Source organism: Mauremys mutica, chromosome 12 (genome assembly GCF_020497125.1).
Source record: "Mauremys mutica isolate MM-2020 ecotype Southern chromosome 12, ASM2049712v1, whole genome shotgun sequence".
Taxonomy (NCBI): Eukaryota; Metazoa; Chordata; order Testudines; family Geoemydidae; genus Mauremys; species Mauremys mutica.
The window spans coordinates 1,564,941-1,582,304 of NC_059083.1; the positions used below are offsets into that span (position 1 = coordinate 1,564,941).

The window sequence follows — 17,364 nt, forward strand, 5'->3', positions numbered from 1 at the left end:
TATGGTTTATAGCATTGCATGCCGGGAAGGCGGAGGGGGCGGGTTCTCGTGGATGGTCAATGGTGCATTGTGGGCTCCTTTATAGGCTCGGCCACGGTGCATTATGGTCTGAAGGAGCCGTCGCGCGGTGCATTATGGGCCGGAATCCCCCTCCCCGCGCGGTGCATACTGGGGCCGGCCGCGGTGCATGCTGGGCCGGGGAGGCCCCCGCGCGGGGCATGCTGGGTCGGCTGGGCCCGGCCGCGGTGCACTGTGGGTCCGCTCGGCTCCCGCAGGAGGCGGTGGCGGAGCCTGGATCAGGCCGGAGCCCGGGGGGGTCTGAGGCCCGGATCCCCCCGGCACGGAGCGGGGACCCCCGGGATGGGAGACCGCGGCCGCGGTGAGCCGGGGGGGGGGGAGACACCCTGCGGGGCCCCGCCCGGACCCGCCCTGCGCGGGGGGGCACCCGGGGGTGCTGGCAGGGGCGTGACGTAGCGTGGGGCCCGGCCCGCCGAGAGCCGGGGGGTGCTGGGTGCCCGGGGGGGGGCGGAGAGGAGGGGGGGAGGTTGCTGGGGGCTCAGGGGGTGCTCAGGGGGTGGAGAGGAGGGTGGGGGGGTGTCCGGGGGGGAGGGTGCTGGGTGCTCAGGGGGGGGTGGTGGTGGTGGTGGGGTGCCTGGGGGGGAGGTTGCTAGGTGCTCAGGGGGTGGAGAGGAGGGTGGGGGGGGTGCCCGGGGGGGGAGGTTGCTAGGGGCGGAGGGGGTGGGTGCCCAGGGGGAGGGTGCTGGGTGCTTAGGGCGGAGAGGAGGGGGGGGGGGGTGCCCGGGGGGGAGGTTGCTAGGGGCTCAGGGGGTGGGTGCCCGGGGGGAGGGTGCTGGGTGCTTAGGGCAGAGAGGAGGGTGGGGGGGGTGCCCGGGGCGGAGGGGGTGGGTGCCCGGGGAGGAGGGTGCTGGGTGCCCGGGGGGGAGGGTGCTGGGTGCTCAGGGCGGAGGGGGTGGGTGCCCGGGGGGAGGGTGCTCAGGGCGGAGAGGAGGTGCTGGGTGGTGGTGGGGTGCCCGGGGGGGAGGGTGCTGGGTGCTCAGGGCGGAGAGGAGGGTGGGAGGGTGCCCGGGGGGGAGGGTGCTCGGGGCAGAGGGGGGGGGTTGCTGGGTGCTCAGGGGGTGGAGAGGAGGGGGGTGCTAGGGATGGAGGGGGTGGGTGCCCAGGGGGGAGGATGCTGGGTGCTCGGGGTGGAGAGGAGGGTGAGGGGGTGCCCGGGGGGGCGGGTGCTAGGTGCTCAGGGGGTGGTGGTGGGGTGCCCGGGGGGGAGGTTGCTAGGGGCTCAGGGGGTGCTAGGGGCTCAGGGGGTGGGTGCCCGGGGGGGAGGGTGCTGGGTGCTCAGGGCGGAGAGGAGGGTGGGTGGGTGCCCGGGGGGGAGGGTGCTGGGTGGTGGTGGGGTGCCCGGGGGGGAGGTTGCTAGGGGCGGAGGGAGTGGGTGCCTGGGGGGGGAGGGTGCTGGGTGGTGGTGGGGTGCCCGGGGGGGAGGTTGCTAGGGGCTCAGGGGGTGCCCGGGGGGGAGGGTGCTGGGTGCTCGGGGCAGAGAGGAGGGTGGAGGGGTTGCTGGGTGCTCAGGGGGTGGAGAGGAGGGGGGTGCTAGGGATGGAGGGGGTGGGTGCCCAGGGGGGAGGATGCTGGGTGCTCGGGGCAGAGAGGAGGCTCCATGCGAGCAGCCAGTGAGGTCAGGCAGGTTTTGGGGGGGGCAGCATGAATAATGGTGGGGTTGGGAGATTGCAAAGTAGGGGGTGGGGTGGGTCCCAGGCAAGCCCTTCTCGGGGGTCTCTCCTCCACTGTGGGGGTCTTGTGTTCCAGGGACCCCTGGCTGGGGTGGGCTGTCCCTCTCTGGGATTTTGGGGAGACCTGTCCCCCAGAGCACATACCCCCCACACTAGTAGGCTGAGATCTGCACAGGGATTGCAGGTGGAAGGGGAAATAAGGGGGTTATGAGGTTGGGGGACCATTTCCAGTGCTGGGGATTGGGGCAAGGGGGTGCCTCGCTGGGAGAGGGCCCATTTCCGGGGGCCACTCCTGATCCTCCTCCCTCCCCCAAGGTGCCTGTTGCCGGGGTGATGGGCAGAGAAGGGTGATCATGTGCTCACTGGACTCTTGTGCAATAGCGGGGGTGGGGGGGAAGTGCAGACATCTGGGCAGACGCTGACCTGCAGTAACCCCAGGGTGAGGTGCCATGCTGCTGGAGGCCCTGCCCTCGGTGCCCCATCTCCCCAGGGGTCAACACGCTGCAAGGGGAGGGTCCCGGCTGTGCCTTGTCACCCCAGGGGGTGTCATGTTACTGGGGGCCCTGCCCTCGGTGCCCTGTCTCCCCAACTGGGCGCCATGCTGCGGGGGAAGTGTCATCCCAGTTGTCCCCCATCTCCTTGGAGGGGAGGGGGGGCACATCTCCCCAGCCAGGTGCTCGGGGTGCCACACTGCTGGCGGGGGAGGGGGATGTCCTGGTTGTGCCCTGTCTCCCCAGCCGGGCACCGGGGGGTGCTATGCTGCATCAGGGGTGGTGTTTCAGCTGTCCCCTGTTTCCCTGGGGGGGGGGCACATCTCCCCAGCCAGGCGCTCGGGCGCCACATTGCCAGGGTGTGTGTGTACTGGTTGTGTCCTGTCTCTGCCCCGTCTCCCCGTTAGGCACTGGGGGCCGCTGTGCTGATGAGCTAATTCCCTTCTCTCCGCCCCAGACTGCAGGAGCCCCGACAGTTCGTCTCTGAGCTCATCACCCCCACCGGAGCTCTCGGCCCCACTTCACCCCTCCATGATCAGCTCGGCCATGACCTCCTCCATCAACTCGCCCGTCAGCAGTTTGGGCTCCCCCTTCCCCGTCATCAGCTCGTCCCTGGGGTCCCCTGGGCTCCCAGCCACGCCCTCCAGCGGCTATGGCCCCGTAAGCAGCCCCCAGGTAAGGGGGAGGGTGGCTCCTCCCCCAGGGGGCAGAGGAGAGCTGGTGGGGGGTGGGGAGGGTGAGGGGGACTGGGGGCTTCCCCAAGGGGGTGCAGCGCCATGGAGCCGAGCCCTGGGGAGAGGGTTCGGAGTTAGGGGGATGGTCTCCTCGGAGGGAGAGGAGCTGGGATCCAGTGTGCGGGGACGGGCAGCCAGTGAGTTGGGAAGTGGATAAAATAGGGAACGTGCCCCAGTTGGGAGAGATGAGATGAGGGGTCACAGACATGATGGGGATAGGGGCGTGTGTGGGGCTGGGCTGGGGGCCACAGGGGTAAAGGGAGGGAAAGGCTGAATCCTAGCAGTGACTGGGGCGTGCTCCTCTGGGGGCTGATACCCATGAGGGGATGGGAGCTGAGGGGAGGGATTGGGGAGTGGGGCAGGCTCCCTGGCAGGGTAGCCAGGTCAGCTCACATCTGTCTGCACCCAGATTAACTCCACTGTGAACCTGTCGGGCATGCACTCCGTCAGCAGCTCGGAAGACGTCAAGCCCCCCCTGGGCGTGCGGGGTCTGCCGTGCCACCCCCACGGTGGCATGATGCCGGGGAAGCGCCTCTGTGCCATCTGTGGGGACAGATCATCAGGTACCGGGGGCCAGGGCGCCTGGGTTCTGTCCTCAGCTGTGATAGGGGAGTGGGGACTAGTGGGCTAGAGTGGGGAAGGGGGTGGGGGGGGGGCTGGGAGCCTGGACTCCTGGGTTCTATCCCTGGCTGTGGGAGGGGAGCTGGCTGTGGAGGGCTGGGAGCCAGGACTCCTGGGTTCTGTCCCTGGCTGTGGAGGGCTGGGAGCCAGGACTCCTGGGTTCTGTCCCTGGCTGTGGAGGGCTGGGAGCCAGGACTCCTGGGTTCTGTCCCTGGCTGTGGAGGGCTGGGAGCCAGGACTCCTGGGTTCTGTCCCTGGCTGTGGAGGGCTGGGAGCCAGGACTCCTGGGTTCTGTCCCTGGCTGTGGAGGGCTGGGAGCCAGGACTCCTGGGTTCTGTCCCTGGCTGTGGAGGGCTGGGAGCCAGGACTCCTGGGTTCTGTCCCTGGCTGTGGAGGGCTGGGAGCCAGGACTCCTGGGTTCTATCGCTGGCTGTGGGAGGGGAGCTGGCTGTGGAGGGCTAGGAGCCAGGACTCCTGGGTTCTATCCCTGGCTGTGGGAGGGGAGCTGGCTGTGGAGGGCTAGGAGCCAGGACTCCTGGGTTCTGTCCCTGGCTGTGGGAGGGGAGCTGGTTGTGGAGGGCTGGGAGCCAGGACTCCTGGGTTCTGTCCCTGGCTCTGGGAAGGGAGTGGGTTGCGGAGGGCTGGGGGCCCGGACGCCAGGGTTCTCCCTGACTCTCCCCCTCCCCCTAGGGAAGCACTACGGCGTGTACAGCTGCGAGGGCTGCAAGGGTTTCTTCAAGCGCACGATCCGCAAGGACCTGACCTACACGTGCCGGGATAACAAGGACTGCATCGTGGACAAGCGCCAGCGTAACCGCTGCCAGTACTGCCGCTACCAGAAATGCCTGGCCACTGGCATGAAGAGGGAAGGTACTGCCCACCTGGGGGCGGGGCCTGTGGAATGGGGCGGGGCCAGAGCGGGTACTGCCGCTACCAGAAATGCCTGGCCACTGGCATGAAGAGGGAAGGTACTGCCCACCTGGGGGCGGGGCCTGTGGAATGGGGCGGGACCAGAGGGGGTACTGGCACTACCAGAAATGCCTGGCCACCCGCCTGGGGGCAGGGCCTGTGGAATGGGGCGGGGCCAGAGAGGGGGCGGGGCCAGTTCTGGTACTGCCGCTACCAGAAATGTCTGAGTGGACGGTGCCCCTCTGGGAGGTGTAGGAGGAGCAGCAGCGGGGGGTGGTGGTGGTGGTGGTGGTTTCCTATGCCGTGTCTTACCTCGCAGGAGGGACGGCAGCAGAGGGCAGGGAAGTCTTTGTTGTGGCAGGTTCTGTGCCATGTCTGACCCATCCCCGTCCCCCCCAGCGGTGCAGGAGGAGCGGCAGCAGGGAGTGGGGGGGGGTGATGATGTCTCTGCCATGTCTGACCCGTCCCCGTCCCCCCCAGCGGTGCAGGAGGAGCGGCAGCAGGGAGTGTGGGGGGGTGATGATGTCTGTGCCATGTCTGACCTGTCCCCATCCCCCCCAGCGGTGCAGGAGGAGCGGCAGCGGGGGAAGGAGAAGGACGGCGAGGGGGATTTTGCAGGCGGTGTGAATGAGGAGATGCCGGTGGAGAAGATCCTGGAGGCAGAGCTGGCCGTGGAGCAGAAATCGGACCAAAGCGTCGATGGCTCTGGCACCGGGGGCAGCTCGGTGAGCGTGGGGAGCGGACAGAGCTGGGAGGTGGAAGGCAGATCCAGGCCCTGGCAAGGGGCATGTCCGGGGAGGTCACGGGGCTCCAGAGGGGTGGGGTTTCAGGTCTGGGGGGGAGGCAGGGGGCTCTGGGGAAAGGAGGGTCCTTGGGGTGGGGCTGGGTTCTGGGAGGGGGAGGGCAGGGGGCTTTGGGGGGGCAGAGCAGGAGGGAGGGAGAGTGGAGGCTGCGGTGCGGGGGGAGGAGGCTGTGTCTGACCCCTCCCTGCCCCTGTCTCTGACCCTGCCCTCCAGCCAAACGACCCGGTGACCAACATCTGCCAGGCGGCCGACAAGCAGCTCTTCACGCTGGTGGAGTGGGCCAAGCGCATCCCTCACTTCTCAGAGCTGCCTCTGGATGACCAGGTCATCCTGCTGCGGGCGGGTGAGTACATGGGGTGCAAGGTTGGGATGTCCCCCTGCGGGCAGGGGAGTGATGGGTGGGGGCGGGACATCCTGCTGCGGGCGGGTGAGTGACACGGGGTGCAGGGGCGGGATGTCCTGCTGCGGGCGGGTGAGTGGCACGGGGTGCAGGGGCGGGATGTCCTGCTGCGGGCGGGGGAGTGGCACGGGGTGCAGGGGCGGGACGTCCCGCTGCGGGCGGGGGAGTGGCACGGGGTGCAGGGGCGGGACGTCCCGCTGCGGGCGGGGGAGTGGCACGGGGTGCAGGGGCGGGACGTCCCGCTGCGGGCGGGGGAGTGGCACGGGGTGCAGGGGCGGGACGTCGCGCTGCGGGCGGGGGAGTGGCACGGGGTGCAGCGGGACCTCCCGCTGCGGGCGGGGGCGTGGCACGGGGTGCAGGGGCGGGACGTCCCGCTGCGGGCGGGGGAGTGGCACGGGTGCAGGGGCGGGACGTCCCGCTGCGGGCGGGGGAGTGGCACGGGGTGCAGGGGCGGGACGTCCCGCTGCGGGCGGGGGAGTGGCACGGGGTGCAGGGGCGGGACGTCCCGCTGCGGGCGGGGGAGTGGCCCGGGGTGCAGGGGCGGGATGTCCTGCTGCGGGCGGGTGAGTGGCACGGGGTGCAGGGGCGGGATGTCCTGCTGCGGGACGGTGAGTGATGGGTGCAGGGGCGGGACATCCTGCTGCGGTCGGGTGAGTGACACAGGGTGCAGGGGCGGGACGTCCCGCTGCGGGCGGGGGAGTGGCACGGGGTGCAGGGGCGGGACGTCCCGCTGCGGGCGGGGGAGTGGCACGGGGTGCAGGGGCGGAACGTCCTGCTGCGGGCAGGGGAGTGAATGGGGGTCGGGGGTGTCCTGCTGCGGGCGGGTGAGTGGCACGGGGTGCAGGGGCGGGATGTCCTGCTGCGGGCGGGTGAGTGGCACGGGGTGCAGGGGCGGGATGTCCTGCTGCGGGCGGGTGAGTGGCACGGGGTGCAGGGGCGGGATGTCCTGCTGTGGGCGGGGGAGTGATGGGTGGGGGCAGGTGAGTGACCGTGGCGGTAGGGGGTGAGGGAGGCAGGCGGGTGAGTGATGGGTGGGGGCGGCTGAGTGACCGCGGCGGTAGGGGGTGAGGGAGGGAGGCGGGTGCCTCCCTGGGGCTGCCCTCAGGCAGAGGGCAGTGCAGTGAGACAAGGGGGCTTTGGTGCGCATGGTTGCAGGCTGGACCCTAGAGAAGGAGGGGACCCCAAACTGTCCCCTCTGGTCTGTGGCTCCTGGGGACAGGTCCTGTTGCAGTGGGGCGACTGCCAGTGGAACTGGGTTGGCTTTGCTCTTAAGTAACGTGGCGGGTGGGGTGGATTCCCCTCGCCCCTCACAATGGGTACAAGCTGTGTACCCTGGGTCCTGGGTACAAGCTGTGGGGAGGCAGGGGATGGGGGGGGCTCTGGGCACAAGCTGTGGGGAGGCCAGAGGTTCTGGGGGGGTGCAGGGGATCTGGGGTCCCCAGGCCTGGCTCTCAGCCGCTCTCCCTGCACCCCAGGCTGGAACGAGCTCCTCATCGCGTCCTTCTCGCACCGCTCCATCTCGGTGAAGGACGGGATCCTGCTGGCCACGGGGCTGCACGTGCATCGCAACAGCGCCCACAGCGCCGGCGTGGGGGCCATCTTCGACAGGTGGGGGCCAGGGGCCCAGGGGGCTGCGCTCGCTGGGGGGCACAGGGCTGGTAAGGAGGCTGTGGTTCCCATGGGGCACAGCAGCGGGCGGTCCGAGGGGGCCTTTGCTGACAGGTGGGGATGGGGTCTCCAGAGCACAGTGTTGGGGTTCAGGGGGGGTCGGGGAGCCCGTGCTGAGCTCTCAGTGTGGGGGGGGGGCGTCCCTGCCCCAGGGCCCACTGATGTGTGCCCCTCCCCCCCAGGGTGCTGACTGAGCTGGTCTCCAAGATGCGGGACATGCGGATGGACAAGACGGAGCTCGGCTGCCTCCGGGCCATCATCCTCTTCAACCCGGGTAAGGGACCCCCCTGAGACCCCCTGGCACTGCCTGCCCCCCCATTCTCTTCAACCCGGGTAAGGGACCCCCCCTCTGAGACCCCCCTGGCACTGCCTGCCCCCCTCATCCTCTTCATCCCGGGTAAGGGACCCCCCTGAGACCCCCCTGGCACTGCCTGCCCCCCTCATCCTCTTCAACCCGGGTAAGGGACCCCCCCGAGACCCCCCTGGCGCGGCCTGCCCCCCTTATACTCTTCAACGGGGTTATGGTACCCCCTTGAGACCCCCGGGTGCTGCCTGACCCCCTCATCCTCTTCAACCCGGGTAAGGGACCCCCCTGAGACCCCCTGGTGCTGCCTGCCCCTCCCATCCTCTTCAACCCGGGTAAGGGACCCCCCTCTGAGACCCCCTGGTGCTGCCTGCCCCCCCTCATCCTCTTCAACCCGGGTAAGGGACCCCCCTGAGACCCCCTGGTGCTGCCTGACCCCCCCCTCCTCTTCAACCCGGGTAAGGGACCCCCCTGGCGCTGCCTGCCCCCCCATCCTCTTCAACCTGGGTAAGGGACCCCCCTGAGACCCCCTGGCACTGCCTGCCCCCCCCATTCTCTTCAACCCGGGTAAGGGACCCCCCCTCTGAGACCCCCCTGGCACTGCCTGCCCCCCTCATCCTCTTCAACCCGGGTAAGGGACCCCCCTCTGAGACCCCCCTGGTGCTGCCTGCCCCCCCTCATCCTCTTCAACCCGGGTACGGGACCCCCCGGAGTCCCCCCTGGTGCTGCCTGTCCCCCTCATCCTCTTCATCCGGGTAATGGACCCCCCTGAGACCCCCCTGGCCGTGCCTGCCCCCCTCATCCTCTTCAACCCGGGTAAGGGACCCCCCCGAGACCCCCCTGGCGCTGCCTGCCCCCCATATCCTCTTCAACCCGGGTAAGGGACCCCCCTGAGACCCCCTGGTGCTGCCTCCCCCCCCATCCTCTTCAACCCGGGTAAGGGACCCCCCTGAGACCCCCTGGTGCTGCCTGCCCCCCCATCCTCTTCAACCCGGGTAAGGGACCCCCCTGAGACCCCTGGTGCTGCCTGACCCCCTCATCCTCTTCAACCCGGGTAAGGGACCCCCCTGAGACCCCCTGGTGCTGCCTGACCCCCTCATCCTCTTCAACCCGGGTAAGGGACCCCCCTGGCGCTGCCTGCCCCCCCATCCTCTTCAACCTGGGTAAGGGACCCCCCTGAGACCCCCTGGCTCTGCCTGCCCCCCCATTCTCTTCAACCCGGGTAAGGGACCCCCCCTCTGAGACCCCCCTGGCACTGCCTGCCCCCCTCATCCTCTTCAACCCAGGTAAGGGACCCCCCTCTGAGACCCCCCTGGTGCTGCCTGCCCCCCCTCATCCTCTTCAACCCGGGTAAGGGACCCCCCCCGAGACCCCCCTGGCGCTGCCTGCCCCCCTCATCCTCTTCAACCCGGGTAAGGGACCCCCCTGAGACCCCCTGGTGCTGCCTGCCCCCCCCATCCTCTTCAACCTGGGTAAGGGACCCCCCTGGCGCTGCCTGCCCCCCCATCCTCTTCAACCCGGGTAAGGGACCCCCCTGGCACTGCCTGCCCCCCTCATCCTCTTCAACCCGGGTAAGGGACCCCCCTGAGACCCCCCTGGCACTGCCTGCCCCCCTCATCCTCTTCAACTCGGGTAAGGGACCCCCCTCTGAGACCCCCCTGGTGCTGCCTGCCCCCCTCATCCTCTTCAACCCGGGTAAGGGACCTCCTGAGACCCCCTGGTGCTGCCTCCCCCCCCCATTCTCTTCCGCCCGGGTAAGGGACCCTCCTGAGACCCCCTGGTGCTGCCTGCCCCCCCTCATCCTCTTCATCCCAGGTAAGGGACCCCCCTGAGACCCCCTGGCACTGCCTGCCCCCCCCATCCTCTTCAACCCGGGTAAGGGACCCCCCTGAGACCCCCTGGTGCTGCCTGCCCCCCCCATCCTCTTCAACCCGGGTAAGGGACCCCCCTGAGACCCCCTGGTGCTGCCTGCCCCCCCTCATCCTCTTCAACCCGGGTAAGGGACCCCCCTGAGACCCCCTGGTGCTGCCTGACCCCCCCCTCCTCTTCAACCCGGGTAAGGGACCCCCCTGGCGCTGCCTGCCCCCCCATCCTCTTCAACCTGGGTAAGGGACCCCCCTGAGACCCCCTGGCACTGCCTGCCCCCCCCATTCTCTTCAACCCGGGTAAGGGACCCCCCCTCTGAGACCCCCCTGGCACTGCCTGCCCCCCTCATCCTCTTCAACCCAGGTAAGGGACCCCCCTCTGAGACCCCCCTGGTGCTGCCTGCCCCCCCTCATCCTCTTCAACCCGGGTTAGGGACCCCCCCCGAGACCCCCCTGGCGCTGCCTGCCCCCCTCATCCTCTTCATCCCGGGTAAGGGACCCCCCTGAGACCCCCCTGGCACTGCCTGCCCCCCTCATCCTCTTCAACCCGGGTAAGGGACCCCCCCGAGACCCCCCTGGCGCTGCCTGCCCCCCATATCCTCTTCAACCCGGGTAAGGGACCCCCCTGAGACCCCCTGGTGCTGCCTCCCCCCCATCCTCTTCAACCCGGGTAAGGGACCCCCCTGAGACCCCCTGGTGCTGCCTGCCCCCCCCCTCCTCTTCAACCCGGGTAAGGGACCCCCCTGAGACCCCCTGGTGCTGCCTGCCCCCCCTCATCCTCTTCAACCCGGGTAAGGGACCCCCCTGAGACCCCCTGGTGCTGCCTGACCCCCCCTCCTCTTCAACCCGGGTAAGGGACCCCCTGGCGCTGCCTCCCCCCCCATCCTCTTCAACCCGGGTAAGGGACCCCCCTGAGACCCCCTGGCACTGCCTGCCCCCCCCATTCTCTTCAACCCGGGTAAGGGACCCCCCCTCTGAGACCCCCCTGGCTCGGCCTGCCCCCCTCATCCTCTTCAACCCAGGTATGGGTCCACCCTCTGTGTCCCCCCTGGTGCTGCCTGCCCCCCCTCATCCTCTTCAACCGGGTAAGGGACCCCCCCCGTGTCCCCCCTGGCGCTGCCTGCCCCCCTCATCCTCTTCAACCCGGGTAAGGGACCCCCCTGAGACCCCTGGTGCTGCCTGCCCCCCCCATCCTCTTCAACCTGGGTAAGGGACCCCCCTGGCGCTGCCTGCCCCCCCATCCTCTTCAACCCGGGTAAGGGACCCCCCTGGCACTGCCTGCCCCCCTCATCCTCTTCAACCCGGGTAAGGGACCCCCCTGAGACCCCCCTGGCACTGCCTGCCCCCCTCATCCTCTTCAACTCGGGTAAGGGACCCCCCTCTGAGACCCCCCTGGTGCTGCCTGCCCCCCTCATCCTCTTCAACCCGGGTAAGGGACCCTCCTGAGACCCCCTGGTGCTGCCTCCCCCCCCCATTCTCTTCAGCCCGGGTAAGGGACCCCCCTGAGACCCCCTGGTGCTGCCTGCCCCCCTCATCCTCTTCATCCCAGGTAAGGGACCCCCCTGAGACCCCCTGGCACTGCCTGCCCCCCCCATCCTCTTCAACCCGGGTAAGGGACCCCCCTGAGACCCCCTGGCGCTGCCTGCCCCCCCCCATCCTCTTCAACCCGGGTAAGGGACCCCCCTCTGAGACCCCCTGGTGCTGCCTGCCCCCCCTCATCCTCTTCAACCCGGGTAAGGGACCCCCCTGGTGCTGCCTGCTCCCCCTCATCCTCATCAACCCGGGTAAGGGACCCCCCCTGAGACCCCCTGGTGCTGCCTGCCCCCCTCATCCTCTTCAGCCCGGGTAAGGGACCCCCCTGAGACTCTTGGTGCTGTCTGCCCCCGCATTCTCTTCAGCCCGGGTAAGGGGCCCCCCTGAGACTCTTGGCACTGTCTGCCCCCCCATTCTCTTCAGCCCTGGTAAGGGACCCCCCTGAGACCCCCTGGTGCTGCCTGCCCCCCCTCATCCTCTTCATCCCGGATAAGGGACCCTCCTGGGACCTCCCCCAATCCCCTGGTGCTGCCTGCTCCCCATCATCCTCTTCAGCCAGGTATGGGACCCCCCTGAAACCTCCCCTAACCCCCCAGTGCTGCCTGCCCCTTGTCATCCTCGTCAGCTGGGGTAAGGGACCACCCCAGAACCCCCCCAACCTCTCAGCGCTGCCTACCCCTGCCCCCCTGTCATCCTCTTCAACCCGGCTAAGGGACCCCCCTGAGACCTCCCCCAACCCCCCGGCCCTGTCTGCCTCCCTCAGCCAAGGTAAGGGACCTCCCCAGAACCCCCCCCCCCCCACAATGCCCTGGGACTTCCCCCCCCCCCCCATTGTCCTCTACAATTCTGGTAAAGGACCCTGTGGCGCCGATCCCCCCCCCCCAGTTGTCCAGCACCGTATTCACCTTGGGGTCTCTTGACCCTGGAGGGCTGTGTGTGCGCTGACCCAGGAGGGCTTGTGTGCGCTGCCCCCCACAGATGCCAAGGGGCTGTCGAACCCTGGGGAGGTGGAGCTGCTGCGGGAGAAGGTCTACGCGTCTCTGGAGTCCTACTGCAAGCAGAAGTATCCCGAGCAGCAGGGCAGGTACGAGGGCGGGCAGTGGGGCCCCAGGCAGTGGGGCGGGTACGGGGGTGGGGTAGCAGGGGGTACACAGGGCAGTGGGGCGGGTACGGGGGTGGGGTAGCAGGGGGTACCCCAGGCAGTGGGGCGGGTACGGGGGTGGGGTAGCTGGGGGTACACAGAGCAGTGGTGGGGGGGGTACCCCAGGCGGTGGGGCGGGTACGGGGGTGGGGTAGCAGGGGGTACACAGAGCAGTGGGGTGGGTATGGGGCAGTGGTGGGGCGGGTACCCCAGGCAGTGGGGCGGGTATGGGGGTGGGGCAGTGGTGGGGCGGGTACGGGGGTGGGGTAGCGGGGGTACCCTGGGCAATGGGGCGGGTACGGCGGTGGGCAGTGGTGGGGAGGCATGCTGGGCAGTGTGGGGGGGTATGGGGGTGGGGCAGTGGGGGGATACCCCAGGCAGCAGGGGAGGTACAGGAGTGGGGCAGCAGGTGGTACGCCGGGCAGCGGGGCGGGTATGGGGGTGGGGCAGGAGGGAGGAGAGGCCCGGGATGGTGTTGGGGGCAGGGGTCAGTGCCCGGGTGTCTGCGCCTGGAGCCGCCGCTCACCCAGGAGGGGCGGGGGGGGCGCTGCTGCTGTCGGGGAGGCCAGTTCTGCTTCCGGAGCAGTAGATGCTGCAGGTGGCCACTAGGTGGTGCCAGCTCCCTGTGCCTGACCCGGATCTTGTCTGCCATGGGGGGGGGGATCCCACGGGGGTATGGGGGGTTCTGGGGCAGTGATGGGGGATGCAGGGGACTGTGTGTACAGGGGATGTTGGGGGATGTGAGGTGCAGTGTGTACGGGGAGCACGGGGGGTTCTGGGGCAGTGATGGGGTATGTTGGTGCAGGATGCCGTGTGTACGGGGAGCACGGAGGGTTTTGGGGCAGTGGTGGGAGATGCAGGGTACTGTGTGTACAGGGGATGTTGGGGGATGTGGGGTGCTGTCTGCGCGGGGGGTTCTGGAGCAGTGATGGGGTATGTTGGGGGTGCAGGGTGCTGTGTGTACGGGGGATGTTGGGGGATGCGGGGTGCTGTGTGTACGGGGAGCGCGGGGGGTTTTGGGGCAGTGGTGGGGGATGTTGGGGGTGCAGGATGCCGTGCGTACGGGGGATGTTGGGGGATGCGGGGTGCTGTGTGTAAGGGGAGCGTGGGGGGTTCTGGGGCAGTGATGGGGTATGTTGGGTGTGCAGGATGCTGTGTGTACAGGAGATGTTGGGGGATGTGGGGTGCTGTGTGTACGGGGAGCACGGGGGGTTCTGGGGCAGTGGTGGGGGATGTTGGGGGTGCAGATGCTGTGTGTACAGGAGATATTGGGGGATGTGGGGTGCTGTGTGTACGGGGAGCGTGGGGGGTTCTGGGGGATGTTGGGGGTGCAGGATGCCGTGTGTACAGGGGATGTGGGGTGCTGTGTGTAAGGGGAGCGTGGGGGGTTCTGGGGGATGTTGGGGGTGCAGGATGCCGTGTGTACAGGGGATGTGGGGTGCTGTGTGTAAGGGGAGCGTGGGGGGTTCTGGGGCAGTGATGGGGTATGTTGGGGGTTTAGGATACTGTGTGTATGGGGAGCACGGGGGGTTTTGGGGCAGTGATGGGGGCAGCAGAGGGTACAGTGTATATAGGGAGCGTAGGGGGTTCTGGGGCAGTGATGGGGTATGTTGGGGGTCCAGGATGCCGTGTGTACGGGGGACGTTGGAGGATGTGGGGTGCTGTGTGTACAGGGAGCGTGGGGGGTTCTGGGACAGTGGTGGGGGATGTTGGGGGGTGTGTGTCCAGGGAGCCGTGTGTACGGGGAGCGTGGTGGGTTCTGGGGCACTGGCTGAGGGATCTCCCCACCCCCCATCTAACCCCCCGCCTGCCCCCCAGATTCGCCAAGCTGCTGCTGCGCCTACCGGCCCTGCGCTCCATCGGGCTGAAGTGCTTGGAGCATCTCTTCTTCTTCAAGCTCATCGGGGACACCCCCATCGACACCTTCCTCATGGAGATGCTGGAGGCCCCCCACCAGCTGTCCTGAGCCCCTGGCCGGCCACACGAGAGCGGCGCAGACTGCGGCGGCTCCCCGGCGCCCACCGCTGGACTGGGGGGCTGCGGACTCTTTGGGGGGCTGCCAGGAGAAGGCCCTGGGGGTAGCGTTGTCAGTTGCGTGTTGGGGCCCCCTGGGCGTACCCCCTTTCCCCATCCCTGGTTTGGGAGCCCCCTAGGGTGTACCCTGTGTGCCTGCCTAGAGCTGGGGTGGCCCCAGACCGCTCCCCAGGGGTGGACCATGGGGTGTACCTCGTTCCCCCAGTTGCTGGCACCCCCTCGTCCGTAGTGGGGTGCCCTGGGCTGACCTCCCAGGCTCCCTCAGTGCTGTGGCACCCCAGTATCGGTGTGCTGGGGGGCAGCAAAGCTAGAGATTTCAGGTAGGGGGGTGAGAGGAGCCCCCCCAAATTCCCCACTGTAAAATAATCCCCCGTCTCCCCCTTCTCTCGGCAGGGCAGTGGGACCCCCCATGACATGGGAAGCCTGGCACAGCCCCTCACCTTGTGGGGGGACCTGGCCTCACTCCCTTCAGGGGTTCCTGGCATGGCCCCCTTCCCCTGTCTGGGGGGGTCTTCTGGCGAAATCCCCCTCGAGTGCTCCTGTGAGGAATGGCTGTGTGTGGAGAGACTCCTGTGCTGTTGGTGGTTGGGGGGAGGGGTCTGTGTCATTGCTGACCCCGCCCCCCGCGCCCGTGGGGGCTGTTACCTGCCCTGGGGGGGTCATTCTTGGGTGGGGGCCAGCTCATGTCTGTCATTAGTTCTCAAACCCGCCCCCCCCGCCTCCTTGCCATTCTGCCAGGGGAGGGGCAGTTCCTGGTGGGGGGCTTGGGGGATTGTGCCCCGCTTGCCCCCCCAACCCCCATTTCTCAGGCACCCGGTTAGCACTTTGAATCGACACCCTGCGCCCCTCCCCCACCTCAAACTATGCAGCAGATACCAGACCCCCCCCCCTCCCCCTCCGGAGTCCAGACTGCAGCCTCCCCCAGCCACACTGACCATGAGCTCTCCCGTGGGGGTGGGGGGTTATTGTAGGTCCTACAGCCTCGGGGGGGGGGGGGTCTGTGGCTGTGAGCCGGCGCTCAGACCCCTGGTGAATTGGGGGTGGCAGGAATGTCACCCCCCCATTTGCAGGGTCTGGGGGGCACTCCTGCTTGGACAGTTTGTTTGAGTTGCTGTGGGGGGAGGGGTGTGTCGGTGGGGGCCCTGCCTTAGCAGCGCCCCCCTTGCGCTCGGCCCTTCTCCTCGCCCGCCCCTCCCCCGTTATTTTCGCTTTTATTATTATTAACACCCCCCCCCCATTGCTTTGGAGTTACAGTGATTAAAGCTGCTGCTTCTCAACCACGGACAGCGCCTCCCGCTGGTGGTGACGGGCCGGTGCCCTGGGGGTGTTCTGCCCCAGCTGGGACATGGGGGGGCAGGGGGTGTTCCTCTGGGACTGTGGGGGCTGGGACCGTGGGGGGGGGCAGGGGGTGTTCCTCTGGGACTGAGGGGGTGGATGGGACTGTGGGGGGGCTGGGGGTGTTCCTCTGGGAGTGGGGGGGATTGGGACCGCGGGGGGGCAGGGAGTGTTCCTCTGGGATCCTGGGAAGGGATGTTTCTCTGACATCGAGGGGACAGGGACCTGGTGGGGGGACTGGAACCCTGGGGGCGGGGGGGCGATGGTCCAAACTTTGACCAAGGTGGGGGGCTGGAAGAGAGCAGGATGGGGGGAGGGGGAGTGGTCCACAACTGGACCCGGGGGCGGGGGAAGGAGAACAGAGGGAGGATGGTTCAAACCCAGGAGGGCTGTGGGGGGGGGGTCCCTGAGTGATGGTCCCACTGCCTGGGGCTGAGCTGTGACCCCCGGCTGGGATGGGGGGAACAGTTCTGGGCTGATTCACACTGTCGGGGGGGGTGTCGGTCCTTCTCCAGGGTGACAATCCAGGCGGGATGTGGGGGGCAGGGAAGGTTCTATCTGGTCTCCTGCCCCCACCCCCCAGCCCCACTTGTTTCCCCAGTCTGCCTGGACTGCAGGGACCCTCCCTGAGCCGTGGCCTCCACCTCTATCCACGAGCGATCAGCACCCCCTATGGCCACCCCCCTGCCACAGGGACACCTCACCCCCATCCCTGCACAGCTCCCCCCCCTCTGCTGCAGGGACACCTGACCCCCCCCATCCCTGCACAGCTCCCCCCCCCCCGCCGCAGGCACACCTCACCCCCAATCCCTGCACAGCTCCCCCCCCTCTGCTGCAGGGACACCTGACCCCCCCATCCCTGCACAGCTCCCCCCCCCCGCCGCAGGGACACCTCACCCCCAATCCCTGCACAGCTCCCCCACCTGCTGCAGGGACACCTCACTCCCATCCCTGCACAGCTCCCCCCCCCCCGCTGCAGGGACACCTCACTCCCATCCCTGCACAGCTGTTTCCCCCCGACACCTCCCCTTTGCAGTAGGGACATGTGACCCCTCCCCGCACAGCCAAGTCCTTTCCACCCACCCTGCTCCCCACTCGTGCACACAGCCCCCCCTCCCCAGCTACCCCCCTCCTCCTGCCCTTGCATGGGGTGTGTGTGTCCTGCTGCAGCAAGAGCCCAGTCGCAGCCGGCCGTTTCCCGTGGGGTCCCTGCCCCCGCCAGGAAACACCCCTTCCCGTGGCCCGAGATGACCCCGCTGTGTCTCATCAATGGGGCTTGTTTGAGCTGTGTGTGGGGGGGCAGACAAGGGGGGCTTTGTTCAGCCGGCCTGGGCCCCGCTCAAAGCTGCCCTGTGCCCGGAGCTGAGCTCACCTGCCGGGCCGGGGACCCCGCACAGACCTGGCTCCAGTGGGCAGGATCGGGCCCCTCGGTCTGGTCCCCCAGCCCTGAAAGCAGCTGGGGCAGGATTGGGCCCTTCCTGTCTGTTCCTCCCCAGCTGTTCTCTGGGGAGGGGATTGGGCCCCCCAACCTCCTCCGTCCCCCAGTCCTGTTAGCTGCTGGGGGGAGGAGGCAGGACTAGGGCCTCTAAACTCTCCCCCCCCGGTTTGTGGGGGGGGATGGGCTGGGATATTGCCTGTGGGGGAGGGGCAGGGGAGGTTAGGGGGCTGGGATATTAGGTGGGGTTGATCCCTTGTGCTAGGGGCGGGTCTGGGATACTGGGGGGTGGGGGACTCCTACAGGAGTGGGTGACACTGGGTCCCAGGTGCCCCCTAGGGAG

General features: G+C 68.7%; 1 protein-coding gene across 3 annotated transcripts; it reads left to right on the forward strand.

The window, feature by feature from the left end:
* The first annotated feature begins 205 nt into the window (after positions 1-205).
* Positions 206-15,531, forward strand: RXRB (retinoid X receptor beta). 3 transcript variants are annotated; one of them, XM_044982973.1, is made up of 10 exons: positions 206-379; positions 2,697-2,899; positions 3,383-3,536; positions 4,285-4,464; positions 5,065-5,228; positions 5,520-5,649; positions 7,182-7,314; positions 7,557-7,648; positions 12,055-12,160; positions 14,036-15,531. In XM_044982973.1, the coding sequence occupies exons 1-10, from the start codon at positions 361-363 to the stop codon at positions 14,181-14,183; spliced, it is 1,329 nt and encodes a 442-aa protein (XP_044838908.1). In that variant the 5' UTR covers positions 206-360; the 3' UTR covers positions 14,184-15,531. The 3 variants fall into 3 exon arrangements, with proteins under 3 accessions (XP_044838908.1, XP_044838907.1, XP_044838909.1); XM_044982972.1 differs by having other exon boundaries at positions 210-379; positions 2,697-2,914; XM_044982974.1 differs by lacking the exon at positions 206-379 and adding an exon at positions 2,041-2,187 and having other exon boundaries at positions 2,697-2,914.
* The last annotated feature ends 1,833 nt before the right edge of the window (positions 15,532-17,364 follow it).